Genomic DNA, 27,455 nt, shown 5'->3' with positions numbered 1-27,455 from the left:
AGGAGACACAGTGTACACAGCCTTTAGGATTTAAACGGGGCTGCCTGGCTTCTGGTCTCTCCAGCAAGGTTCTCCCTCAGTTATCCCTCTTACAGAGCAGCTTCTCTTCTCTTGTAGAGTGTGTCCTGCCCTGAACTCTTGGACCAGCATTATTCTGTGGATGTGACAGAGGCTGAAAACTCAGTGCAGCATCCAGTCACCAAGAGTGCAACACGTCGTATTGTCCATGCAAACACAAAGCCCGATCCCAGTGACCCCAGTGCTGGCCACCGTTGCTTATCACTGTGCCCAGAGCTGGCACCTTATGCCTCTACCACGGACAGCAAGCTCAGCAGTGTCCGCCAGCGGCCCATCGCCTTTGACAATGCCACCCACTATTACCTCTACAACCGCCTCATGGACTTCCTCACCAGCCGAGAGATTGTCAACAGGCAGATCCATGACATTGTGCAGAGCTGCCAGCCTGGCGAGGTGGTCATTCGGGACACCCTCTATCGCCTTGGGGTTGCTCAGATCAAGACGGAGGCCCAGGAGGATGGAGAGGAAGAGGAAGTAGCCTCGGTGGTAGAATAAGCCAGGTTTTTATGTACAGGGCCTGCATCATCTCTCTCAAGCCATAATCTGGCCCTTGCCCAAGGCAGTCCTATTGAGGGGACCTGCAGTCCTCTTTAGGGAGGGCCTCTGACTGCTGGAACTGACCAAAGAGCTTCCATTTCATGAGCACAGTGGGGCCTCGACCTCTGGGGCTCAGGAGAGGCGCTGGGAAGCCTCTCCTTGACCTGAGAGAGCACGTGGGGGCAGGACATGGTGTTCTTAAGGATCGGGTGCTGATGGGAAGGCCGGGGCCTGGTTGCCCAGACCACCACCACCCAGGGTCCTGCACCAGGTGGAGCAGCCATTGAGCTAAGCTGTCCCACGGGGAGGAGCTCTGGCTCCTGTCCTGTGGGCTTCCTAGCCTGCCTTGCTGGCTTATTTACTTTTGGGATCCCTTGGGGCCCTTCATTCTCCCTAAAGGAGGGGTGCATTCTCTTTTCCTCCAACTCTCCCTGTTCCCACACCTGAGGAGAAGGAACAGCTCCCTCCAGGACTCTCTCTGCCCCGGGTTTGGGGGAAGAGAATCCTTCCTCCTTTCTCTGGCCACTGCTACTGTACCCTACATCCTCTGGGTCCTCAGACCCTCACCACAGAGGGGATGTGGCCAGTGGTTGTGACATAGCTGACAAGCAGTAGGAAAACTCCCTTCTGTGAAGGGGAAGCAGATAGGGCCATAAGCAAACAGCAGCATGGGCTCAAGTGCCCGTGGTTTGCTTAGGGCCCAGGATTGGCCAAGTGCTATTTAATTTATTGAGAGGGTGGGATAGGTGGCTTTCCCTCTCGTTCTTCCCCCAACAAGAATAAAGTTTATTAAATTATCTGGTTTTGATGAAGCAAGAGCCTGTTCAGTGCTGTGTCCCTTGGCCCTGGAAGTGGGTGCTTGTTGGTCACTTGTCAGGAGGAATAGGTGGAAGGAGGCGGTCCTAGGGAGCTTGAAGGCACCTGTGTGCTGCAAAGAACCAGACGCTGCTGGCTGTGTTAATGCTGTTAGTTTAATGTTGACAGTTAATGAGGACGAGTCGGCTTGGAGAGGAGCACGCGGTGTTTGTTTGGTGTGGTCAGCCTTGCATCAGGCCCCATACCTTCCAGCCTAGAGTGACAGGGCACTGAGTAGAACACTTTTAGCTGCCGCTCAGTACAAGATCCAGGATGAGGCAGGACTATAGAGAGTGAAGGTCAAGAGTGGTGGCCACTCCTGTGAGCTTAGGAAGGGGCCACCTGCCCCAAGAAGCCTGTAGGGAGCATCTGTCAGGGAGTCAAGCCTTCAGCTTACCCACAGTCTTTGAGACCCTGTCTTTTGAGACATAAATCAGTCTTTCCATTGAAACATGAGAGTTTGGGACGGGTTTTTTTAAATGGGAATAAGATGGAGAAAGAGAACTAGGGGTGCACCAGTTGGCGTAGTAAATAGAGGCTAGCACTGTGAGAACCCCACTGGCAGTGATAGCCCAGGCTCTGGGAACAAACGGGGCCTCTGACCTCCCCAGACCCCTCATGTTCTCTGAAGTGTCAGAGCTGGGCCAAGCTGAGGGCGAAGTCCATATATATGTTCTCCCCATGTCGCCCATCCCATGGAGGAGGCCGAGCTGGGACGTGGAGAGCGGCAGGACTCGGCTCTCCCTCCCACTTCAGCAGAACTGGTAGTTGTTAGGCTGCAGCAGGGGCTGGGCGATGTCCCCTGGCTCACAGCAGGCCAGGTGCTCACTGGAGCTCTCCTCTTCTGGCTCACTGCTGCTGCCACCGCTGCTGCCACCACCACTGTCACTGCCGCTGCTTGGCAGGTTAGCATAGTCCTGAGGTGGGGAGAAGCCAGAAACAGCTGAAGTTTTCCAGACCTGGCCCAGCCTGCTCTAGCCAGCCAGGCATCTGCTCCATCCCTCTCACCTGGTCTCTCCTCTCTAGTCGGGCCTGTTCCTGGAGGAGGAAGCAGATCTGCTGGAAGGTGGGTCTTTTGGTAGGCTCCAGGTCCCAGCAGGACTGCATGATGCTGTATCTGGAAGCAAGACAAGTGTTGCCCATGTCAGCCTCCTCAGGCACATCCATCACCAGGGAGAGGTGTCTCGAGAAGGACCCCAGCACTAGTCAAAAGTAAGTATGAGGGCTAGAGATACGGCCCAGTGATACAGCACCTGTTAGCATGCTTGAGGCCGCTGGGGTTCAAAGCTAAGTAGAGAACCTCAATGCAATGAAGATGGAAACCTGGCGCTAGCACCTTGTACACAGAGACCAGGGCCGTGCACTCTTCCAACAACTACCGAAACCCTAGAACCACCCACCCCTGGGTTGAGTGCCTTTGCGTACATGTTCTTCGGTGCAAATACAGGCTGGGCCATTTGATATCCATCCTTCACCAGTTTGTAGAACTTGTTGTTCACTAGGATGCCGGGGTAGGGGTTCAGACCTGCAGAGTCCAAGATCACATAAGAGACCATACTTGCTTCCCGCTTCCCCAGCCACACGCTTCTCAGGCAGAGTGTAAAGGGCCCATCCCAGCTCGGACCCAGGGCTCCTTAGGTGCAGCGGAGTGCACTAAGTACCCTTGGGCTTTGGGAAAGCCACAGCCCTCATTACCAACCACACACAGTCCAGCAGGGGCTCTCGAAGCAGACGGAACAAAGCCTGAGTTGTGAATTGGAAAAGGGATCACTTGGTAGTACAGTTAAGGACTCAGCACAAAGGTGCTGAAAGTGACTGATCTTCAATAGCATATAGGCAGGTGTCTGAGGGGCAGTGGCATTCTGGGGCTACTGCAGGGCAGAGGCGAGTGAAGGAAGGACCCAGGAAGTGTACATCGGCCAGAGGGTCTGAATCCCACACAGGTGCTGCAGTGCTGGTTCAAGAGCCCTCACCATCCCATTGCTCCTGCCAGCCCTTGCTCTGTCTTGGACACCAGACATCTTTGAGTAGATTTCGTCCATGAGGTTCAAGACACCGATGGCATAAGCCAAAGACTGGTCAGCCCTAGGCTGCACCTGAAAACAGGTTTAGCAGCTCACCAAGTGAGAAGATCTCCCAGAGGAGGATGCCGTAGGACCACACATCACTCTGAACTGTGTAGACGCAGTCAAAGATGCTCTCTGGGGCCATCCACTTTACAGGCAGGCGGGCCTGACAAGACAGTACCATATCAGTCAAGGGCTCTCCACAGCCTGCCCAACCAACCACTCTCTCTCTCTCTTGGCACTCACATTGCCCTTGACAACATAGTTGGAGTCATTCATGATGTCCCTAGCCAGTCCAAAGTCCCCAATCTTGGCCACATGTCCGCTGGTCAAAAGCACGTTTCGAGCCGCTACGTCCCGGTGGATGCACTGAAGAAAGTGCAGAGAGATTATTAGTCTGTTTATCCTTCCCTGAGGCCTGAGGACCAGAGGAGGAGCATGAGGTCTTGGGTCTCTGTTGAAGTAGATGCAGGTTTGGGTAGTCTACTGTCTACTCCTGGCTAAACCTGTTGCAGGCCTGAGGTCTGAGACAATTTGATGTGGACAATTTAACATTTAGAAAGCCCCACAGCCCTGTTTCCAATGGCCCTCTGGCCCTCTGAGCCACAGGGCTGCTCCTGCCTCAGAGGCAATGAGTCCCTGTGCTGTGAGCAGCCTGTGGCCCACCTCATCCATAACACCAGCAGCTGCCACCTCCAAGTACACAATACCAGGTGCTTCCCCAAGCATTTGCATACACAATAACCCGTTAGACCCCTAAACAATTCCTGCGAATACCCAGTTTTGCAGACACAGACCCTGAGGCTTACAGAACCTAAATTGTCATAGCAAAGAGAAGAGCCAGAAGTCACACCATTGCCCCTGTAAACTGCTCTGAGGGTGGTGGTCTGAGCCCCAACATCCTTACAGCTCATCCAACAAGACTGTTTTATAAGGAGAAACAGCTGTTGTCTAGCTTGCTTGGCTGAGTGAGACCATTGTTAAGCCTGTTGGTGGCCACATAGGGAAACAGGCATACCAAGGCTGAGGCTAGACCTCCAGGAGTCTGCCCTGGGTACTGCTTCCTCCCGCTGCCTCCTGAGGCCCTCTGTACATTCCTCTTATTCCTCCGTTGCTTCTCACTGGGCCACCTCCCCTCCTCTTCCTCATTCCCACAGCCAGTAGGAATTCACCCTTTCCCCCACCCAGACTCACGTTTTTAGAAGCAAGGAAGGCCATGCCCTGAGCCACTTGGCTGGAGAAGTGGAGCAGGTCCCAGAGCTCCAGGGGCCGGCTGGCCTCTTTGTCCAGATCTGTAGAAGGCAAAGGCATCGGGGCAACCCTGTCACACCTTGCTGTTCCTCAGCCCCAGTTCCTGGCCCCTAGGCCCATTCACCCTTCTCTCCCTCATCCTGGTACCTCCGCACCTTGCTTAAAGAAGGAGTCACTTGAAGAAGTCGAGACAGGCCTCATCTCCACATAGGTGTCTATGCCCTGACTGGAGAAGCCACTGTCCCTGGGTAGGAAAGAGAAATGAGAAAGATCCCATCACTGCCTAGCCCAGGCATTGCCCTCTAGCTGCCTTGTGGATTCCCTTAGTCACTCAGCAGAGGGGAAGAAACCTAAAGGTCAGCCGAACATCCCTCTCTGATAAGGGAGGCCCTATGCTACATTCGACTTGAGCAATCACTGTGCCACGTTTAGCCTTCCCAGACACACCCTTTAGCCAGAGACACCCCTTTCTGTCATTAGACGGCTCTGCCTGCTCAAAGTTCTTCCTTGCTCCTAATGCCAGCATGCTCCTGGGATTTTCTTCTGATCTTCATCCTCAAAGGCAGGAAGACTGTTATCTCTAGCTGCCCCGCTGGGATGTGAGTCCGTCCCAGGCCCCTTCCCTGATCTCTCTGCACAGCATTGCACAAGTTAGCCTCTCATTCAAAGTTCCTCGAGGAGGGTGGCACTATGGCTCCGGGAGGAAAGGTACTGACTGCCAAGCCTGAGAACCTGAGCTCAATCCCAGGGAGCCATCGCGTGGAAAGAGAGAGGCCCAGCTTATCCATTACAGATAAATAAGGGCAAAATCAAAAAGTTTAAAATCACACAAGAAGAGGGCTGGAGAGATGGCTCAGCAGGTGAGAGTACTTGCTACTCATTCAGAGGGAACTGGGTTTGGCTCCCAGCACCCACATGGTGGCTCACACCTTTAACCCCAGTCCTAGGGTAGCAGACACCATCTTTTGGCCCATTGTGAGCAGCGGGAACACAGGTACACACAGACACACACTCATACATGTTTTTTTTTTAATCGCTTGGAAAGGTTTGAATATTCCCCATGACCAGAGCAGTCAACTCACAGCATTAAATTTGCCCAGATCTAGAGCAGAACTTAAATTGGCTCAGGGCATCTAAGCCCCAGAGAGTCTCATGTCCCTGTAGGTTTGGGTAGACAGGCAACACCCAGAAATACCCAGACACTTGCTATGGTGACAGGCCACCTGGAGAAGCACAGTCCTACCCCAACAGCCACTACTGCGGGTCAGCCAGACAGGCCTGGTTTGTCAGCAGCTGCTCAACACCTAAACTTTGTCCATGTCCTGAGGCTTCTAGGAGGAGAAACTAGGATCTCCCATTAGTGTCCATGGTCCCATCAGTCACCATCTCTTTGTTCTGGAAGCCATACTTCTTTAGTAGCATGACTTGGGATCCATAGGTCGAACCTGTTGCTTTGCCTGTCTATGCACTTGGAGAAGGGAGCCAGCCAAGCCACCTCTTCTCCCTTTAGCTCCCCAAGTCTTAGCAGCTGTACACTTCCCTGGTTCTGAGTGCAGCCTGATCCCAGCACTAGGGCACAAGCTACCATGACCCAATACTGAAACTCCAACTTAAAACAGCAGGCTTAGCCCAGGTTCCCCCTCTGCCCCATTCATGGGCAACATGAAACTTGTTTCTCCCCCTCTCTGCTTCCCCATATGGCTTTGTCCATAGCCTCTGGTGGCTTCCAGGAATCCCAGAACAGCAGAAAACCCTGAAGGTTAAACACTCTGTTGTCTGAACTGGAACTGAGGCCCGAGTGCACTAGGAACCTCGCCACAGGCCAGGATGTTCTGCTACCTCCATCCAACAACTAATAAACTCTGTTCTCACTTCCCCTCGGGGGTGTAGAGACACATCAGCCACTCCTCACTGGAATATGTGTCCTGTGGCCCCCGCAGACATACTGTGGGACAACCAGCATTTCCTCCAACCTCTGGCCAGGGATCCAAGTTTGGGCCTGGGAAAATCTTTCCACACATGAAGGTCATGTGTCCATGAACCCATCTCTCAACTTTGAGCCTACCATCTTTGTCCTTCACATTCCTGGAACATGGTAGGTATGCAGATATTTATGGAATGATGGAAAAGTGTGGTAAGAAAGCCTTAGAACCTGGGGGTAGGTATTCTTCATAGCCCAGATTGGGGACGGGGCTTCCCATCCTGGCTCCTCTCTATCCTGTCCTATGCCAGCGAGCTACCTGCGCACATATTTCTTCTCCAGGTGGATGTTCTTGTAGCTGGAGTCTCCCTCAGGGTCCTGACCAGGACTCAGGCTGGGTCCTAGCATAGCCTCGGCCTTCCTTCGGAGAAAGTTGAGTAGGTCTCCATAGCAGCAGTATTCAGTGATGACCAGGACAGGTCCTAAGGCAGCCAGAAGTGAGGGTGAACGAGGTGCACCACAAGGCCCCACTGCCCACGTGAACAGGGGTCTTTGGCCTGGGGACCAGTATACCTGAGTTCTAATCTTGCAAAAGCCAATGACAACTTACAAAGCTTTCTAAAGAGGAGTTTAGCCTAGCCTAGTGTGACTGTGCTTGAGGCTGAGACAAGAAGATCTCAAGTTTAAGGCCAGCCTGGGCTACATAGGAAATTCCAAACAAGCCTGGATTAAAATGAGGCTGTCTCTCCAAAAAGGGAAAAAAAAAGAAAATTTTACCTCAAAAATTCTTTCTTCAGAGGAGGCCCATGGTAGTTCATTATAGAACAAAGCCACTTCATAATGAAGAATAAGGGATGACTTATAGTCTTGGTGCATGTAAGTGTGGGGTAGGGGCTTCTTAAAAGCTGGATTTGGGGTTTCATGCTAAATTCCCTGTTAAGTGGGCTCAGGGGGCTACACATGGATATCTGCCTCAGCCATGAGCAGCTCTTGCTCTGTCTGAGTCCAGACTGGGAGTAACAGAGATTTGGAGGCAGGGATCTTGCAGACACTTGAGCAAATGAGAAGGGGAACTTGGAGCCAGATGTCCAGGGACCCTTGGATACTCAAGACCATGAGTCCCCCCCCCCAACCCCACCCCACCCCACTCCCATTCAGCTCTTACCTCCGTGAGTACAGGCTCCCAAGAGGTTGACTATATTCTCGTGCTGTCCCAGGTGACTCATGATCTTCAGTTCTGACATCAGGGCCTCCTTCTCATCAGCATGAGCCGTGGCTGGGAGATGGGACCAAAGTCAGAGCAAACAGGGGGGCCACCCAGAGACCCAAAAAGAGGAATGAGAAATGCAGGCGTGCAAATGGGAGGGAGGGAAGGAGGGAGAGAGGGAGAACCGATCCCAACGGGTTAGACATATGGGAAGCACCTCTTGTGACAGCAGAGCCAGAGTATTTGCAGCAGGTACCACTTCCCATCCCCCCATCCCCTCTGCATCTCCCCCACTCACACTTTAGCATCTTCACAGCCACCTTCAGCACTGCATCTTCTTTGCCCAGACCAAAGGCTGTAGCCTCCACCACCTTCCCAAAGGCACCAGCTCCTAGAGTCTTACCTATCACACACACATGGGCTCCTTAGGTTCCTAAGGCCCACAGGGTCCCTGCAGGCCCCATATGCCCTATGATGGGAGATCACAGAGAGCTAAGCGCTCTCTCTCTCTCTCTCTCTCTCTCTCTCTCTCTCTCTCTCTCTCTCTCACCAAACTGCAGGTTGTTCCGAGGGAACTCCCACTTCTCATTATAGGGCAACTGGGTAGGGTCAATGAAGGTGTAGCTGTTGCCTTCGTAGCTCTCGATGATCTTCCAGCGCACCTGGTACTTCGGCTTCTGCAGGAGGAAAGGGAGGCATGGGGCTGAGGGTCTAGCAGCCCGACCTTGCACCTCACCTCCCAGGAGCATGGGAGGACAATCCAGAAGCTGTCAGCCTGCTATGTGCTGAGAGGGACCATGGCATCTTGTGGACAGAGCATCCAAAACTAATCTGTGCTTGATTCTGCCTTACTATGTGACCTCCCCTCCTTTGTCAAGGCTCAGTCTCATTTAAAACTGTTCACTCAAAGACTCAGATGATTCCCAAAGCTCTCCCTTGATGACTCTGTATTTGACATTTCCTGGGCCAAGGTGGAGGAGGGTAGAAGTTGAGAACTAGCCACTCATCCATGGACCTGTCCACTTGCTCACCCAAATAGTTTATGTTCCTAGTTCTGTTTTGGGTGCTAGGGATTGGGCCAGGATCTTATATATGTGTAAGTACATACTATACAACTAAGCTATTCTCCAGCCCTGCTTTCATTTTCAATTCTAGTGAAATACACAAAACAGATAATGGACCATCCCAAACATTTCAAGCATATACCTGGGTGGTATTGAGTTTATTAGCAATGATAGGAAACCGATATCTAGAACTCTACTGACCTTGTAGAACAAGCTCTGCTGTGTCCAGTGAAGAGCACTCCCATACTCCCCCTCTTTCTAGCCACTGGAAGGCATGAATTTATTTTACTGTTCTGAGTATTTTGTATCAACAGTCACGTGACATCTTTTGGGACCGGCTCCTTTCGCTGAGCGTCATCTCATCATCTCAACTACCCTGAAGTCAAACTTTGCTCTCTTCTCCAGGCTGAACAATACAGCCTCCCAGACATTTTACTGAGCATGTATTTCTTTGTTTGTTTGGTTGGTTGGTTGGTTTTGGTTTTTTGAGACAGGGTTTTTCTCTGTGTAGCCTTGGCTGTCCTGGAACTTACTCTGTAGACCAGGCTGACCTTGAACTCAGAAATCCGCCTGCCTCTTGAGCATGTATTTCTATCATCATGCATGATCAACTCATTGTTAAACAAGGCAGCCTCTTGGCCCCATGGGGCTGGCATTTGAATGGCTAAAAGAGACATTCAACTTAAATACATAAATAGGGAACAGTCAGATAATGCCTCAAAAGACGTGCAAATAGTGTCAGGTCTGTTATTGGAGTGTCTGGACACTTTCTGATTGACATTGAGGCTACAGGTTGAAGCCACATCTGGTACTGTAATTTTGGTCAAAAGCTCCTGGCTAGGGAGGGTATTAGCCCTAGTGGGGACTGTCCAGCTGCTGTTTTGCTAAATGGATACAGTAGTGCCTGTCAACTAACCTTCTAAATAAGTCTGCTTGTCCCCATAGATAGTGCTGTTCTCGGCTTTCCTTGGAGAAGCTGCTGTTTGCAACCGTCAGCAGTAACTGCAGAGACTCATGACTGACAAAGTGCTGAGAGTGAGAGACCAGTGGACACTGGGCCATAAAGGAGACAGCCAGCTGCATCGCTCCGGGACTCAGGGGACACCATAGAAAAGAATACAAGAGCTGGCATCGGCTGGACAGTTAGGCACTACTGTCAGCTGGGCGTGATGTGCCTGCTGCCCTGAACTCACAGCAGCTGTGGGTACCTGCCTAAGATCCGGACAGGATCAGTCTTATCAACATCCCGTCGTGGAGGAGGGAGAGGCTCACAAGTGCTCCCCACCCTGAATATCTGCAGGCAGTTAGTGATTACTGGTGGTGGGAGAGATGTTTTCTTCAATTGTATAGCTTAATCTCTATAAATAACTCACCTACACTCCTGCAAGCAACCCTAATGATAGATATTAGAACATATGCATGCATATATACAAGCACACAAACACACAAATATATATACATACATACATATACATACACCTGCGAGCGAGCACACACCTATTCACACACATACACAAATTAAAGTGAAAGAGGAGTTTGGGGACAGAAAGGGGAACATCAGATATGAGCAGGGGACAAGAGAGGGTAATGGGAGGTGAATGTGAACATTATCATCAATATACATTAGGTACATGTTTGAAGATGTCACATGAAATTCATTATTATATATTATAGTATATAATCAATACATACTAACAAATGCTATTTTAATTTTTTATTATTTTATGTATATGGGTGTTTTGCCTGCATGTATAACTGTGCACCACATGCATGCCTGTTATCCAATGGGGTCAAAAGAGAAGTTTGGATCCCCTAGAACTGGGCTTACAGATCATTTTGAATCAACATGTGGTTGCTGGAAATTGAGCCTGGGTCCTCTAGAAGAGCAGTCAGTGCTCTTAACCTCTGAGTCATATTTCCAGCCCAGAAACAAATGTTTTAAAACATTTGAAAAAAAAATAACATCATGAAGCCAACGAAGCAGGGTGACAGGGCAGAGAATGGTATAAGGAGAGTCCCTGAGGAGGCAGAAGTAAGTGTTCCAGGCATAGAACCCACAGATGCTGGGCAGCCTTGAGATGGGTACGATCCTGACAAACTCCGGAAATAGGTAGGTGACCATGTGACTTAGTATATAGAGGGGAGCCTCCAGGCAGGAAGGTCAGAAAGCCTCTAAGACAGGGGCTGTCTCCTAACTCTAGAAGAAGGAAAGATGCTGAGGAAGTGCCCTCCGACAAAGGGGGTACCCTGCACATCACACATTCTGCTGTCTCCAGTTCCCTCTCAGGTTCTCAGTAACAGAGGGAGGGAGTACTTCACCTTTCCCTGCCCCAGGGGCAACTGCATGAGAGCATCATGCCAAGAGCTGCCCTGAGAAGAACTGAGGGAAGGCCACATATATGGGACAGTGAAAGCTAGGCTGGGGTGGTGGAGGACACCAAGACTTTCAGTCCCCAGACCAACTTGTGTTCAGTCAGGCCTTGGGGACAGGGACTGGGCTGTGTCCAGCAACCAAGGTCCTTCCTTCAAGGGTGCTTAGCAAGAGGAGCTAAAGGACGCATGAGTTAGTGTTGGGGAGGAGGTAGCCTATTGCTGAAGTCTTACAGGCAGAGGAGAGTTCATGTAGCTACAAGGAAGACCTTGCAGCTGGCCCTTTAAGAGAGAAGACTGTAGTTAGACATAAGGAAGGACAGCCAGTGGGCATGAGGGCACACACTGGCATCCTTGGGAGATGGAAGCAGAAAGATCAGGTGTCTATGGCCAGCCCTAGCTACAGAGGGAGTTTGAGGCCATCCTCAAAGCTATAGGAAACCCAGTCCCCAAAACAAAACAAAACCAACCAACCAACCAAACAAACAAACACAAAACACCACTTCTAGTAACAGCAACAATAAAGCAAATGCATGTTATGGCTTGGGCAAAGTGGCTGAAGTGAGCTCTGGAGAGGAACTCCCTCTGGCTGGGTGACCCCTCCCGTCACTTCCATCTTCCATCTCCAGGAGTTTCTGTGGCTGCAACTGTTTTCCTCCTAGCCACTTCTGCTTCCCTTGTTCCTCTGCAGCTGGGCTGAGTCAGCCCTCCCACCTCTGCTAGGACCGTGTTGGAAGGGATGGTCTGAGGGGGAAGGGAGGTTCAGCAGGAAGCTCCCATGGCCGAATCCATGATTTGGGCACTGAGGCGCTGCCAACCTCAAGAATTCTTTCCATCCCCGGTGACTCTGGGGTCCCGTCCTTGTGAAGGTAGAGTGGCCTGCGAGGTCCCTTCCTAGAAGGAGGGATGGCTGGAATGCTTTGCTCTCTTGGGAGCTGGGCCTAGCTAAATCCTCACTGCAGATCAATTCACTGGTTGCTCATTGCTAGCCCTAAGTTGAGGCTCTCCACTGATTCCTGGACAGAGATTGAAGAGGGCTTGGGAACATCAGACCTTGGCCACCCTCCCCATCAGGCCCTTGGTCTGTGGGGTAGATATTGAGCCTGGGGATGGTAAAGACCTGGGCACTTCTCCCTGGAAGCTCTCCAGACCCTCCTCCTTCAATTTAGGCCTGGGCCTAGAATCTGTTCAGTGGTTTCTTTCTGAGTCTACCCTTCCCTTCTCTCTGCCCATCATCCTCCGTACCTTTTCCCTATCTCTGGGGCCAGCTGACTCGGGTCCTTTCCTCTTCCCCTGTGCCTTCCCCACTGTTGCGGTTTCTCTGGGGGACAGAAGGGGATGACTCAGCCCTTAGCAGAAACAACCCTTCCATAGACAGGCCATGTCTCACTCAGACCTGGGGATAAAGACAGGTGGGGCCAAGTCCCCTACCTACAAAGAGGTTGAGCAGAAGAGAGCTGCTAACTAGACTGCCTCTTTCAGGTCTTTCTTTCAGGATCAACTCAGTCAATGGACATCTAAGGGTGAAGGAGAAAAGGCCAGCCCGAGGCTGCAGGTCCCCTGGCTTTGGGCTACGTAAGAAGCAGGTAAGTTTCCTGGATGGGAAATGAGAAGGTACCCGGAGTGATATATTCAGAAAATGGTGTTGTAGAGAGAGCTGAGGTGCCTTAGACCACCATTAGGTGAGGCCTGTCAGTCAAGGCAGAAAGAGCTCTGAGATCCTGGTGCTTGTGGAGCACCAGAGACAGCTTTTAGTTCCATATGAGGAAGGGTTTTGTGTTTCTCCACGGACAGGTAGTCACGGCAGTGACTAAGCTATGTCTGAGTGGCAAGTAGCAACCAGAAGCCACTTTGGTGTGTGGTCAAGGAGATACCAACTTCAGCCACACTCCCATCCCAATGTATGTGAGCCAACTGGATCTGCAGACAACTTCCTCCTTGCAAGGAAGCCCACTGACTACTGTCTTTGACACCTTACCCCTCCCTTATACATGCAAGTTGGAGAATCTTGGTAACAGCCTGCCACCTTGAACTCCATTTTACAGATGGAGAAAGGAGCTTTAACATACCCACTGTCCTATGGTCTCACAGGCACACTCATTTTTATACCTTCTCCTGCCCCCAACAGGAAAGCTTAGGGTTACAATGTTAGGAGCTCCTTGGTGTTAGCCCATATTGATACACAGAAAACTCTTACTAAAGAGCTCTAGTTGCATGACAGCCTGTCAGAATGAGCAACCATGAGCAGGGGCCATCCACATCTGGCTCCCTCAGATTCCTGGCCCAGTTCTGCTGCCCAACTCACCTGTTTGTACTTGTACAAGAGCAGCAACAACAGTAGCATCAGCAGAGACATAACAGACATACAGGCCACCACCACTGGAGTGAAGAGGGACTCATCAGGGAGCTGCTTGCTTTGTCCTTGAAGAGGGAGACAGAGGAGTGAACAGGTGGGGAGATGTGTATGTAGTCTCACCCCTCAGCCAGTACTCAGCCACTGCTTGCATGCAAACCCCAGTGAGGGGGCATTATCACTCCCCCTTGTGGGCAGAAAGGCCTTCTGGGGATTGCACCTAAATTCTCCTCAGCTTTCCTGTGGTTTCTCTTTGTGTCCTTAAAAGCTCAGCAGCCTTCTGAGTCTGAGGAGTAGCTCAGGGACACCAGGTCTCACCTTCCTGACCTCTAATCCTAGTTATCTTGATGGTGTAGAAAGGACACAGTTCATTTCTGTGCTCAGCTAGGAGCTCAGGTCTCTTAGTAGATGAGTGACAGTAAACTAGGACATCTCTGAACATGTCATGTGTGTCATCCTTCCAAAATGAAGGATGTCCAAAACAGGACTTTGCTGCTAGAGGAGTGAGGGGCAGTAGAGGCAATGCTTGGTACAGCAACAGCATTCCTCACAATGACTGCTCCACCACTTAAAACAGCCACAATCAACAGTGACACAGAGCATTCACAGACAAGAGGGACAACCAGTCTGGCAGCCAACTGCTCCAGGTTACTGACTGGAGGACATAATGGGCATGATCCCTCCTTAGCCAAGCAGAAGCCAAGGGTCTGCCCTGTTCAATTTGGATTGAGAGCCTCACCGAGGCCCTGACAAAATAGGTGCCTAATCCTAGCTGTTTAAGGGCCTGAATAGGCTGTGGGCTTCTGAGTGAGACCAAAAACAGATGCAAGCTACATATCAGCACTGGGCAAGCCCTTGCATGGTGTCTCAGGATTGGGGAGTGACAGGGAACAAGGAGGGAACTGGAGAGAGATGGAGAAGCATCCTCTCTAGCCCTGGACTTGCAATGAGCTGTATTTCTTCATCCAACTCCTCTCTCCCTCATACAAAGAGGAGCAGGAGCCAAAGGATCAGGCTCTGTGTCTCTCTGTTTCTCCGTCCTTTCTCAGTCTCTGACTGTGCCTCTTTACCTCATTCTTTTTTTCCCCCCGCTCCCTGACTTTGCCCTTTCCTCTTCAGTCCCCAACGAGGGACACTGGACCTCTCCATGTAGCTGTGCCTGGAGCTCTGTGGCTCAGGATTAGCCAGGGTGACCCAGAGGTGAAACTCAGCATGACTAGAACCTTTTCCAAGTAGGAATCCCTGGGTGAGGGAGCAAGTAGTCTCTACATGCCTGATGTCCATTCTTGCTGAGGAGGTGGAACGATGGATTACCTAGGGAGAAGGCCCTGAAGTACTGAGAGCTGTTACCCACACTGTTGTGGGTTTTGCAAAAATAAGTCATGTTGTGCTTTAAGGTCCCAATGGGCAGCTGGCTCTGAATGGTCACTCTGTCAAAGGGCTTCTGACTCAGGACTTCAGGGTGGGTGTCATTCCAAACCTGCAAGGCCTGGGCTTCATCACACCTGGAACAACAGACTTTGATTCAGGCTTTAGGGTCTCCCGAATCAGTATGCCCTTCCAAGTCATGGGTACCCAACCCAGACTTAGGCTCACCCTAAGGAGGAAAACCAAGCCCACTGACCTATCGGTGTGGCCCCTGCACTCCATCCATGTCACGCTGGGCTGAGGGTACCCAGAGACGTCACAGAGCAGGACATCAGAGCCATTCACAGGCATCCATGTAACACTGACCTCTGGGGGATCTGAGGAGGAAAGCAAGGATGGAGGAGGGCAGGCTCTGCCTTAGGGGTGAGGGTCTCAATCTCTTGACCACCTGCCCTGCTACCCTCACCCCTCCCAGTACACCCAACCCTGGGCAGCCTGTCCCTATCACTCACATCGCAGGGTGAGCTCAAAGGTCAGATTATTCCAGCCTGCCTCGTTTTGTGCCATTAAGGAGTACTGGCCCGCCTCCGAGGCCTTTACACGGTTCAGAAAGAGCTTGAATGAGTACCTGCAAGACAGTTAAGAGATGCTGCTGTTATCATCAGGCATCCTGTGCAGGAAAGTGGCACACCCTTTGTTCAAGTTTCAGGGCACAGAGGCCTTGTTTGAGAGCCAGGTCCTCCTCAGAAGTGTACCACGGAGACCAAAGAAACTACCTACCCCAGGCCGCCTCTGTCCTCTCATCTAAGAGGATGCTTTGCCCCCTGCCCCCAGAGGTTTATTAGAGATGATGTTTGCAAGGTCCTGGGAGATACATGACAAGTCCCCCCGTGCCCCCTTCTTATCACTGAACTAAGTGTTCACAACACCAGGACCCCTACTGAAAACCCCCCTCTCCCAAGGGATGGTGACAGAGACAAGAGACCGCACTGCTTCTGATCCGTGCTATCCTTGTTGCCTGTGGGACTTTAGACTTTCAACTGCTAAGGTCTTCCTTTAGCTCTGAGAGTGGTGCTGATTTTTTCATGGTTTTTGTTTTGTTTTGTTTTCACAGGCTTGGCCCGAGGGTTGAAGGGATGTGCATTTAGAATGCTGGACAAGAACCTGACTCATGATAGGGACTTAATAATTTAACAGTGTCCTTTATTACAGAAAAGTCTGAAAGCAAAAGCTGTTTTCTTAGTTTCTAACTGATCATGTGCCCATTGTGCATAGAGTTATTGTTTGAGACACGGTTGGATACAGCCCAGACTGGCCTCAAACTTGAATCCCGATCCCTTTGCTTCTGTTGCCCATAGTAACCATGTGTCCTCATGCCCAGCTAGTGAGTGCATTATTTAGGTAATAAACACATTTTACAGGACTAGGGAGATGGCTCCGTGGTTTAGAGCACACCCTCTTGCAAAAGATCTGGGTTTGGTTCCCAGCACTGACATGGTGACCCCTCTCCCAACCTCCAGTTCCAGAGGATTTGACCTCCACTTCTGACTCTGCAGACACCAGGCACACACGTGGCACACATGTATTCATGCAAGCAAAGTATACACATAAATTAAAATAAATATTTAAAATACACTTTTCCTCCTTAAGACAGAGTTCCTCTGTGTAGTCTTGGCTGTCCTGGAACTCACTTTGTAGTCCAGGCTGGTCTCAAACTCAGAGATCCACCTGCCTCTGTCTCCTGAGTGCTAGGATTAAAGGTGTTACAATACATTTTAAGATTGTGTTTTGCTTTGTTTCTTGGTTTTTTTGAGACAAGGTCTCTCCATGTAGTCCTGGCTGTCCTGGAACTCACTCTGTAGACCAGATTGGCCTCAAACTCACAGAGTTCTGCCTGCCTCTGCCTCCCAAGTACTGGGATTAAAGGTGTGTGCCAACACCGCCCAGCTTAAGATTTATTTTTATTTTACTTTATGCAAGTAAATGCTTTGCCTGCTTGATTGTGTGTGTGCCCAGTGTGTGCCTAGTGCCCACAGAGGTTGAAAGAGGGTATAGGATCCACTGGACCTTGAACCCTGATCCTTTGCAAGATCAGCAAGTGCTCCTTAACCATGAAACCATCTCTCCAGCCCTAATGAGAGCAAAGTACCAGGTTTTGCTTGAACAGGGCCTCTACAGCCACTGCTTGACTAAAATTCCCTTATTGAGAAGACATCCTCGGACTGTAGGGTTGGCTTACCTAACAACCTTCAGGTGCTGCAGTAGGAGAGTAAAACCCTCAAGGACACAGTCCATTCAGAGATAGGCAGCATAGCTTTACAGTGGTGGTCATGTGACCAACCCAAGTTCTAAGAGTAGACTGGTGCCAGCAGAGGGGGTGCAGAGGAAACATGTCCCCGAAAATATCCCAGGGCCTAAGGCGAGGACTTCTAGAAGGGGGTTCTAAGGACAATTACTTCTTTGGCAAATGTATGATTGTGTCCCTCTGCCCCCTCCCCATGTGACTTTGGCAGGTGCCTCCTGTGATTGCTGTCTCAGATACATCTTGGGGTGGAAGTCTTGGTCATTTCCTACATTGGCCATAACGAGGACAGGTGAAGCTGAGAGGTTCCCAGGAACCCTGACAACATGTAACTCCCAGAAATGGTAGAGTAGCTGAGAAAAGCACTGGACTCCCCAGTGACACAAGGCACACACACACACACACACACTTGTGTGGGGGCTGATAAGCCGTACCTGTATATGGTCCTTTGGGTGATAAATTCAAGCTTGTGCTGCTCCTCAAAGAATGGCCCTAGGTAGGTCCAGTTGTAATGCTGTAGGCTAGGGTAGGCATCTGCATGGACTGTGAGGGTGAGGCTGTCACCCACAGACACCTCCTGCAAGAGGCTCTGCTCAGAGGTCAAGTTTAAGTAGGCACTCTCTGGAAATCAATGCAGGAGATCTGGCATCAGTGGGGAGATGCCCTCCTTCACGTGTTCACTGGACCAACCACCCCTTGACGCAGGGTCTGAGCACATCTATGCATCAGGTTTAGAGCCTCCACCCAGCCAGGACTCACCTCTACTGCCTCTTTTCCCACCACCATCCATTCATCCACTCAACTGTGCAAACTCCTCCCACAACCTCGATGACCTCTCTAGTCTGGACTCATCCATCACCTTGGACCACTGGGAAAATCTAATTTAATTTACTCTCTCTTTCTCTCCGGGAGCACCAGGAAGTCCTGTTGATCCAAGTCTGACCTAACCTTCCAACTGCTTCTCACCTCCTCCAGGAGAAGTTCTAGATCCTTATATGGGATCTCAGGGCCATCAGACCAACTACCTGCCCAGTTTACCTCTCTGATCTCATGTGGCACCTCTCATCTGTGCCAACCCAGCCCCACTAGCCATCTCCTTCCTTGAATCCAGCCTGTAGAGCTATCTTAATGGCACAACCGCTGCTCCGTGAACTGGAGCCCTCTTGCCCAAGTGTCTGAGCTTGCTCTCCATCAACTTCAAGCCTAAACACACATCTGGGCAAAAGTAGTATGAGCACACACATTTATGGAATTGACTCCTGAATGCCTGCAGTAGGAAGCAAGTTGGCTGGTGGTGTAACAGGAGGATAACCTTGCATGAGTTCTGCCTCTCTTCCCTTTACCTGGCAGCGTTCGGAGGAGCTCCCTGTGTGTGTGCTCTGAGGCCACTGACTTGTGCTTCCCCCATCTCCTCCCCTCTGACTCTCACTCAACACATGGTCCCTTAGCCGGTCACACTGCTAGAGCATACTCCGAGCCCCTTCCCACCCTGTAAAACTGCTGTGCTGTGGGCTTCTCAGCCTGTGGAATGCCACTGTTCCCAACTCAATAGCCAGGCAATGGGAGGGCACATTAAGCCCATCATTCTTCATCACCATGGTTGGCATCCTCACCACTTGGTCCATCTTGATCTACATTCACGATTGTGGCTGCTTCCAGCATCCACTCCCCCCTACATCCAGCACCAGGGTGAGTCTTCTAATGCGGTATTTTCTTGCACACTCTAGCAGTGTGGATCTCACCAGGGCTTCTTCCAGGTTTTCTAAATGTACTCATAGACTATTAATACCCTCATTCATTTTGTTTTTCAGATAAAGGAATTGCGGCACAAAGAGGTTGTTCGATATTGATGTTTGGCAGAGCCAAGTTTGATGACATGCAGAAGTGTGTACTCCTGGCTGCCAGTCCCTTTTGTGTAAGCTAAGCCCTGTGAAGACCTCAGCCCTGACCTCTCTACAGGGTAGGGTGCAAATTCTCCACCCACTCCATTAAAGCTCCATCGCCAGCAGCCTCCTGCCTCAGCTTCACTTCCTCATCGCCATTGTACATACTCCGTATGTCAGATGTTCTTAGCTGCTTCAGTGTCTCAGAGATGCTTGGGTTCTCTTCCCTTGGGCCTTGCACATGGTGTCCCTCTTCTAGATGTTCCATTCCCTTCCTTTCTCACTGAGGACCAACAATTACACTACCACCCACCTTGCCCCAGCTTAGAGACCCTGGTTAGAGGGACCGCTGGTGTTTAAGAATACAATCACTGCAAAGAGGCACTGTCTGTTGGTGTGTCCACATGATACCCTAATGCTCTCAGAAGTGACCCACATGAGCTGCAGTAGGGAACTGCTGGGCTCTGATCCCAGCCCAGAACAGAATACATTTAAGTAAACCATGACCCACGCTCTGCTGGAGGAAGTTGAGTGTCTAGGAAGTCTCCTAAGTTGGAGCTCCTGGATTAAGCCACCCTCTTCCCATCATCACCTTCATCTCCCAACAGCCACAGGCCTCCCCCATCACCTGATGCTCACCTACCACCTGGAAGTTCATGGTAGCCGTGCGTGTGCCAGCATCATTGCTGGCCACACAAGAATATATGCCAGCGTCTTGGAAGTCCACAGTGTTGAGACTGAGAGCCCGGACTTTTTTATAACAGTTATCTTGGAAGTCACTGTTTAGGGGGATTTCCAGCTGTAGACAGAAAGAATTGAGATGACTTAAGCAATCTAAAATTGTTTAGGATCTGAATTCAAATCCTCCACCTTTAAAACGATGGTCTGCCTGTGCACAGCAAGGGACTGAACTCTGAGTCTCAATTGCTTCATCTACAAAATGGGGGAGAATTTTGGTCCCCTGCCCTCGGTTAAAGTGAAGGCAGACTCACAAAGCAAGGGCTCTGGACTGACTGGACCTGACACATGATTAACATCGGGGTGAGGAAGCTAAGAGGTAGCCTCTCCATTCCTTCCAGGGGGCTCCTCCTCATCTTCATTCTCACTCAAAGTCTTTCTGGACTAGCCACCATGCCTCCGTGCGTCTAAGGGAGCCTAGGAACTCCTCTTTCTGTCAGAAGGAAGTACTCTTCAAGCTGCAGCAAAGGTACAGGGTAATCCCTGAAAAGTGTTAGATTGCCACCCCTATCCCTTAACAGCCCGAGTCAGCTGCTGCTGGCACGGGGTCTCAGACCCCTCTTCTCTAGGCCACAGCCATGTCCCCTGCCCAGAAAGCTAGACTGAACAGAAGATGCCTCTGTGCTGAGGGGGATGGACAGACTTCCCCTTGTCATCTCCTTCCCCCCAGGGACTGACCTTGGTGTCTCCACGTTTGAGGATAACGTTGAATCCAACTTCGGCATTAGTGGCCGAGCACACGATCTGCGCAGCCTCCCCTCGAATCCGCACCAGCTTGCTAGGCTCCAATTTTATGTGTGGGGGCTCTGGGTGGACTGAGAACAGAAACACAAACCATGAACCTCCAGGCTCGCTGACATTGCACCCAACACCATGGGGCAGGATACTTGGTCAGGGTCCCATCATTCTCCCACCCCAAACCCTGGAGGCAGCCTTGATACCTCCATGTTCCCAACAAGCAAGTCACTAGTAGAGTCCACTAGCTATATTACCCACGAGTCCTATTTCTCAACAGTGTTTCAGCCTCCTCCTGCCTTCCATGTCACCCACCTCCTGGCAGACAAAGTCAGGTCCCTCTCTTGCCCCCCCCCCAACCTGAGTAAACATTCACCCTCAGAATAAAGCCAGTCCCTGGCTGGTCACGGTGACACACATCTTGACATTTAGCACATAGTAGGCACAAGTAGGAGTTCTAGGCTAGCCAGAGCTAAAGAGTGAGACAGGGGTCTCAGAAAATAGGGGGGAGGGGTCCATGGGATGCTTGCTGTACCTGCTAGGCTTTGTATCCTGCTCTGCAGCTGTACTAACCTAGTCCATCACAGAGCTAGCATCTGCCCTCTTTCCTATAGTACTTAGCTTTCTATGCCTTTGAATGATGGCTGCTCTTGTACTGTCAGTTTGCTGCTGCTGCTGCTGCTGCTGCTGGTTGTTAGTTTGCAGTGCTGTATATTAAACCCAAGGACAGAGGTACGGAGGGTAACTGCTCAACTGAGTTATATCCCCAGCCCGTGTGTGTGTGCATGTGTGTGTGTGTGTGTTCATGCACGTGTGAGTGCAGGTGGCCACAGTAGTGCCCATGTGAACGTCAGAGGACAACTCACTATAGTAGATGTTCTCTCTTCTACTACAAGAGTTCCAACTTGGTCACTAGCCTTGGTGGCAAGTGACTTAACATACTGAGCCAGCCCCTGGTGTTTTTGATACTGGCTATCATTACATAGCTCAGGCTGCCTAATGCTGGGATTACAGATGTCCTCCACCATGTCCAGTTCCAACTGGTGATCCTTAAGCCCCCAAGTTCTTCGAAGAGCTCGTGTGTAGCAGAATTAGCCTCCCCACTACCCCTCACCCTGGCCTTTCCCATTGCTTCTCCTACACAGTCTGCATCTACCTTCTAATCTGCCTTTCTAGTATCATATCTAGTCTAAGTAGATGACACCGTTGGCTATCAGCACCATGCCTGACACACAGAAGTCACGGGGCAAGCCTAGAAATTGAGTCTAGTATCCTGAGGGGTGGAGACAGCCTGGACCAGGACATATAGAGGTCTCCCTACAGTGAGGATTTCTATGCCAAATGCTCTTTGGTCAATTACCCTGTTTAGCTCATCACAGCTGGTGTCATGGTCAGAGTCCCACCCTGCACACCTCACCCCACTTGCCCTGGAGAGAAATGAGTAGTTGAAAGAAGAGAGAAGAATTGTTTCTGTCTTCCCCACACCCATGCCTGGCTGGGTTTTTCCCATCCTACATACCTCGATTCACCTTAAGCCGGATGCCAGTGGAGATGGATTCCCTACTATTCACCATGGTCTTGCACACATAGGTATTGCTGTCAAGGACTTTAGCCTTGTGGATAATGAACCCTCGCCATGGCGAGAAGGAGTAGACCGTTTTGCGTGAGACCTGCCTGCCCCACTCACGCATCAGTGAGACACTGTCCTTCAGTGCGGGGTCAGTGATCAGACAGGGCAGCACAGCTTCCTGGCCCTCAACCACTGTCACCTCCTGTGCCAGCAAATTCCAAGACTGGGCCGGATCTGGGAAGAAGAGAGTTCAAGGTGACAACTGAACATTCGTGACGGGAGGATCAAAGGCCTGAGCATCTGCCCGATGCTCTGTACTGGACCGTTCCAGGTTGGCTTCTAGAGCAAGATGCTCCTAAGGCCCTTGTTGCTACATGACCTCAGGCAAAAGATTCAAGCCCATCGAGACTCTGGAGAATGGGGGTAATCATAGCATCTGCCTCACAAACATTAACATTGCTATAGGTGCTTAGTCACGGCCAATGCTTACCCTTGTAAACTGAGCCCTGCCAAACTATGCATGTTGATGCCAGGAGCTAGCCCTCCTGCCCAACCAATATGGGGAATTTGGAGTCCTCACCTTTGACATACAAGTGAATGGTGGTACTGCCCGCCGTGGGGTCTTCAAGCTCGGTACAACGGTAGGTCCCAGTGTTTTTGAAGGTCGCGTTTCTTGTGGTCAGGATGCTTCCAGGAGATTCAGGGTCCAAGGTCCAGTAGGGAGAGATGGGGCCATCCCATTCCACGCTGCCATTGCTCACACATCGCAGGGTCACCGTTTCACCCGGCTCTACAACCAGTTCTGGGCCACTAGGCTCGATGACAGGGGCCCCCTGACCTGAAGGAGGTGGCAGACACAAGTGAGGCCCAGGGTGCACCCCAGATGTCCCCCAACACTGGACTATGCTTTGGAAGGGATAGCTCTGGTTCTGGAATGAGTCTGGACCCTTCAATCAGCTTCCAACTCTATTGACATCTGCCACTCTCAGGAGGCTCATCCCTGAGACCTGCCTGGGCGCCTCCTTAGCCACACATGTGGGCTTCTCCACAAAGCCACAGAGGCCCAGCCTTCAGCATCGTTTCCCATCCCAGGAGAGGACACCATCAATCTCGTGTACTAAGCAGGCCAAGCCTGTGTAAGCAAGACACGTTTCGAATAAGCCAATGGAGAAACAGATAGCCAAATCCTGGGCCATCTTCCCTCACATGGGAAAGAAAAAAAGACACGTGAGTTCTTAGCCCAGTAGAAAGAGATCTTCCAAGTGTCTCCTGCTGCCCCCACTCCTACCACTGGGCATCAGGTCTGTGCGCTGTGGGGTGGCCTAAGACCATCCATCCATCCTCCTCCCTTTTGTCTTTTCACCCACACGTGCAGACAGTGAGCACATTTCCCCGCCATGCTAAGCTGTTCAGATGCCAGGAAACCTTTGTATCATCCCCTGCTCCAGTACAGACTCATTGGGGGCTCAGAATGCCATGCTTATGAAGGAGACTGCTGAGGTACCCAGTCTGCCCTCGCTTCTCTGAGCCTGCTGGGTTTCTTGGCAGCCAATCTCTTTTAAGGAAAATTTGCTTGAAGGCGAAAGGAGAACTCAAACCCCCTGTCAGGTCTTAGGGAAGGAGGCTCGTTGCCTGTGTGGTGTCAGCATTTTTCCCAGGCTTGAAATAGGGGGGAAGGGGGGAAGTGAGAACTGATTCACAGCCTCCGAGGGCCTGGCAGGCACCCCCGGCCTGTGTGGGCGGAAACACATTGCTGGCACCCGGCTGGCCCTGGTTTCCGCCCAGCCTGTGGCCCTTCGACACTTGGGCTCTCACTTCTGCTTCCCTGGCCTCCTGGCCATTGTCCTTCTCACACACTGAGGGACTCTTGGCGATGAGTGCTGGGTCTCAGAGCACACTGGGCACAGTCTGTCTGTGCTGTGCCACTGTCCTGTTTGCTGACCCCGCAAGTCAACCCTTCCTACACAGTGACAGGGCAGCCCTAAGGGCATCAAGCCCTTAGAGGACTCCAGGGTTTCCTACAACCGCTCTCAGTGGGTCACACACACATACACACACGCACACACACACACACACAAGCCCAGAAATGAAAGTCTCGTCTCACAAATGATTTCAGCCTGGTTTAATGTCTGCTCACTCTGATTCAAACCCTTTGGAAACATGTGGCCTGTCTGCCCAAGCCTCCAACCAGCCAGAAGTGGAACAAAGGAGAGCAGGGTGCCGCTGCTGATGTAGGGCTCTGGCTCTCCTGGGCAGTGATCAGCAGGAAGAGGGACGAGCTATTTCACCCTGGGCTCACATTGACTATGGCTAGAGACCCTGATAGCCATTGACCCTCTGAGCATCAGATGTTCTTCTGTCCTGTGAGAACAATCCCAGCGGCCACCTAGAGGGCAGTGGAGCATGAAAGTCCTCCTGACCCGCCTGCTGCTCTCAGGCCGTACTGCTAATGTCCCTCTTGGGCCTGCTACATGGTAGCTAAGACCTTAACCCTAAAGGTCACAGGACACATCTTTGGGTTCTATGACTCTGCTCCTGCCTTATCCCCCAGACACTTCTCCCGGGCTACTCTGCTCTGCTTATCTTTGTCTCCTGTCTTGGCCTCCAGGAAATGTGCTCCGGGAGAAGCTTCCTTCTTATTTTCTGCCTAGCCTGTTGCCCTGGATATTTACACGGAACAGGGCTGACGCATTCCACGTAAGCCGCATGACGGTCTCACTTCCCGCTGGCAGGGTTGGTGGGAGGGAAGCCCGCTGATCGCTACCTTCCCTTGGATGAGCACTTGATGGCCACTGATGCCCTGATCCTGGCCATTCTTCATCTCACATCTCCTTTCTGGAATTCTCCCCATGACCCAAACGTTCTCCTCTTTGTACTTGCGAACTGGACTCTTCCACCATCAGCTCCAGGAGGCTCCCCAACCTCTTGCACTCCTGACTACCACTCAAAGAGAAGAGGCCAGTCTCTTTCTCTTTCTTTCTCTCTCGCTCTTTCTCTTTCTCTCTCTCTGCCTCTAAATGCTTCAACACTATTCCAGCTCCTACAGAAGCCCTCATGGTCCCACCCACTCACCAATAATCTTCCAGGTTAAAACCCCAGGCTTCCCACTGATATCTCCCAACTTCTCTTCCTTTTGGAGCTGGATACAGACAGACACACACACACACACACACACATACACACACACACAGGCACGCAGGCACTCACACACTCACACACTCTGCCCCACAAGCAGCCCTCGAGATAAAGACTGAAAAGCAGTGAACCAAAAAATCACAGGATTTTCTGGCATGAGAGGAATAATAATTGTCTCTTTCTTAGCTGAGTCAGGGCTGCATTGACACACACATCTGTCACATGCCCTTTAACAGTATTCTTAAGAATGTGTGCTTTCTCATGCATACATACCAATCCCATTCTACTAGGAATGTGCCAGTGCACGAGCCAGTGAGATCGGCTGAGCCAGCAAAGAGCCTTCCACGGACTGTCATCTCACCAATTCCCCAGGGACCAGAGTGAGCCTGTCCTTCCCCACCATCTTCCCTCAAGGTCTTTCCAAATAAGCAGTGGTGTGGTATAGAACATGTGTTAGGCCAGGTGGAGCCTAGATGGAATCCTTGCGCTGCTCTGAGCCATTTATGTTAGTTCTCACCCTCAGCCAGACCTCCTCCAAGAATGGGAATTCTGAAGCAGCTTCTGCTACCCAAGAAGTTGGGGGAGGGGGGAGATACCTAGGAAGACAGTGTCTGGGGAGACCATCTTCCTTGCTTATTCATAGGATCTCTCACTCACGGGTGTTCTCCTCCAACCCCTGTCCAAACTTTTCACCCTTGAGCCCTGGGCCATAAAGGCCTTTTCTTTCCTCTACCCTGACCCTTTTCACCCAAGCCTTCCAAGAACGGGCCAGGTCCTAATTAACCACACAGCCTGCTGGGCTGTCCAGCTGGTGGGACCACTCAAGGAAGAACAGCAAAAGCTCTTGAGCAGCCCTGACGCATCAGATTTGCTCAGAAATGCGAATCTCAGTCCTGACCAAGACCTATCGGAATCTGCCTTAAAGGAGACTCTCAGGTAACACCCGAAAGCGCTGCTCTCAAGGTTAGCCCACTACTGCCCTCCCTCCCACCTGCCGATGAGTAGATGTGGATAGTGGTCCTGAAAATACCAGGGTCACACTCAGAGCACACCGTGAGTCAAAGACTAGGCTCAGACACATCCGCAGCACTGGCCCTGGGTGGTTCCACCCACTCTCACCTACTCTTCTTGACAGATAAACACAAATCTGCACTCTTAGGCCAGAGAAGTGGAAGCAGAGAATGGGGCATCTACTGCAGGACAGCGATGCCCTCTTTGCAACACTCCCCCAGCAGCACTCCCCTTTTCTCCCCTTACCATGCCAAACTATGGCCAGCAGCAGGACCAGAGGAGGCCCCAACTCCATAGCCTCCAGGGGATAGCGTGGACCGATGCAGGTTGGAGAGTCGGCTGGGCACGGGGCTCCCAGCTGCTAGTTCTGTGAGGACGGGAACAGATGAACACGTTCCTGTCTGTTGCACTGGCTCCTCTTCCCCTTTTTTTTTTTTTTAGGTTGCCTGAAAGGGAACTACAGAATTTGGAAATATTGGGTCTCTAGAAAAAAACAAAACACACACACACACACACATACACACACACACCACACCACACACCAGAGGAAGAGGCAGAATCTGGGTCCAGGCTCAAGTGATCCTGAAGGGAGATGATGGAGTTTGAGAGACTTAGGAAACCACCACCTCTAAGGACACTTAGGAGAGAAGTCATACCCAAGAGCAGCAGCCGCTGAGTCAGGAGCATAAATAAGAGTCTCCGAGATGAGCAGTGAGCCTGGCTGAGAGAGGTCAGGTTAACCTACATTCTTCTGACCTTTCTCATCTGCCCTTAAGGCAGAAGGCCTCAAGGTAACTGGAGATTTGGACTTTGACAGTAATGAGTCTCCTATAGCAGCAACTGGAAGTCTCCACTGATTGTCCTAAACCAAACTTATTCTGGGTTCCAAAAATAACAAGTCCTGTAGACAAAGCACTCCATGATGACATTATCCCCCTAGGTGAGAGCGGTCACCCCATGAGAAGAAATGAGATTACCCCTAAATAGGAGCCATGGGGACCAAACTGTTTC

The 27,455-nt window shown here is 51.2% G+C and overlaps 2 protein-coding genes across 3 annotated transcripts in view; one reads left to right on the top strand and one right to left on the bottom strand.

Annotated features, from left to right (window-relative positions):
- Hmgxb3 (HMG-box containing 3) overlaps positions 1-1,427 on the top strand; it is a 46,199-nt gene extending 44,772 nt beyond the window's left edge. For both annotated transcript variants that reach the window (XM_021151164.2, XM_021151163.2), the window contains one exon: positions 118-1,427. In XM_021151164.2, the coding sequence (XP_021006823.1) occupies positions 118-573 (456 nt within the window). In that variant the 3' untranslated portion in view covers positions 574-1,427. The remainder of the gene's footprint in view (positions 1-117) is intronic.
- A 137-nt stretch (positions 1,428-1,564) lies between these two features.
- Csf1r (colony stimulating factor 1 receptor) lies at positions 1,565-26,901 on the bottom strand. Its single transcript, XM_021151165.1, has 21 exons — positions 26,691-26,901; positions 22,879-23,136; positions 22,248-22,532; positions 20,672-20,808; positions 19,895-20,054; positions 17,807-17,993; positions 15,583-15,698; positions 15,327-15,447; positions 15,017-15,207; positions 13,655-13,770; positions 8,466-8,592; positions 8,214-8,318; positions 7,874-7,984; positions 7,028-7,190; positions 4,943-5,031; positions 4,731-4,828; positions 3,783-3,905; positions 3,591-3,702; positions 2,896-2,995; positions 2,479-2,587; positions 1,565-2,387 (listed from the first exon to the last, which is right to left on the bottom strand). Exons 1-21 carry the CDS (start codon positions 26,737-26,739, stop codon positions 2,223-2,225), a joined length of 2,922 nt encoding a protein of 973 aa, XP_021006824.1. The 5' UTR covers positions 26,740-26,901; the 3' UTR covers positions 1,565-2,222.
- Between the last annotated feature and the right edge of the window lie 554 nt (positions 26,902-27,455).

The sequence above is a fragment of the Mus caroli genome, chromosome 18 (genome assembly GCF_900094665.2).
Source record: "Mus caroli chromosome 18, CAROLI_EIJ_v1.1, whole genome shotgun sequence".
Classification (NCBI taxonomy): Eukaryota; Metazoa; Chordata; class Mammalia; order Rodentia; family Muridae; genus Mus; species Mus caroli.
The sequence above is the reverse complement of the archived record's forward strand: the minus strand, read 5'-3'. Positions and strand labels throughout refer to the sequence as shown.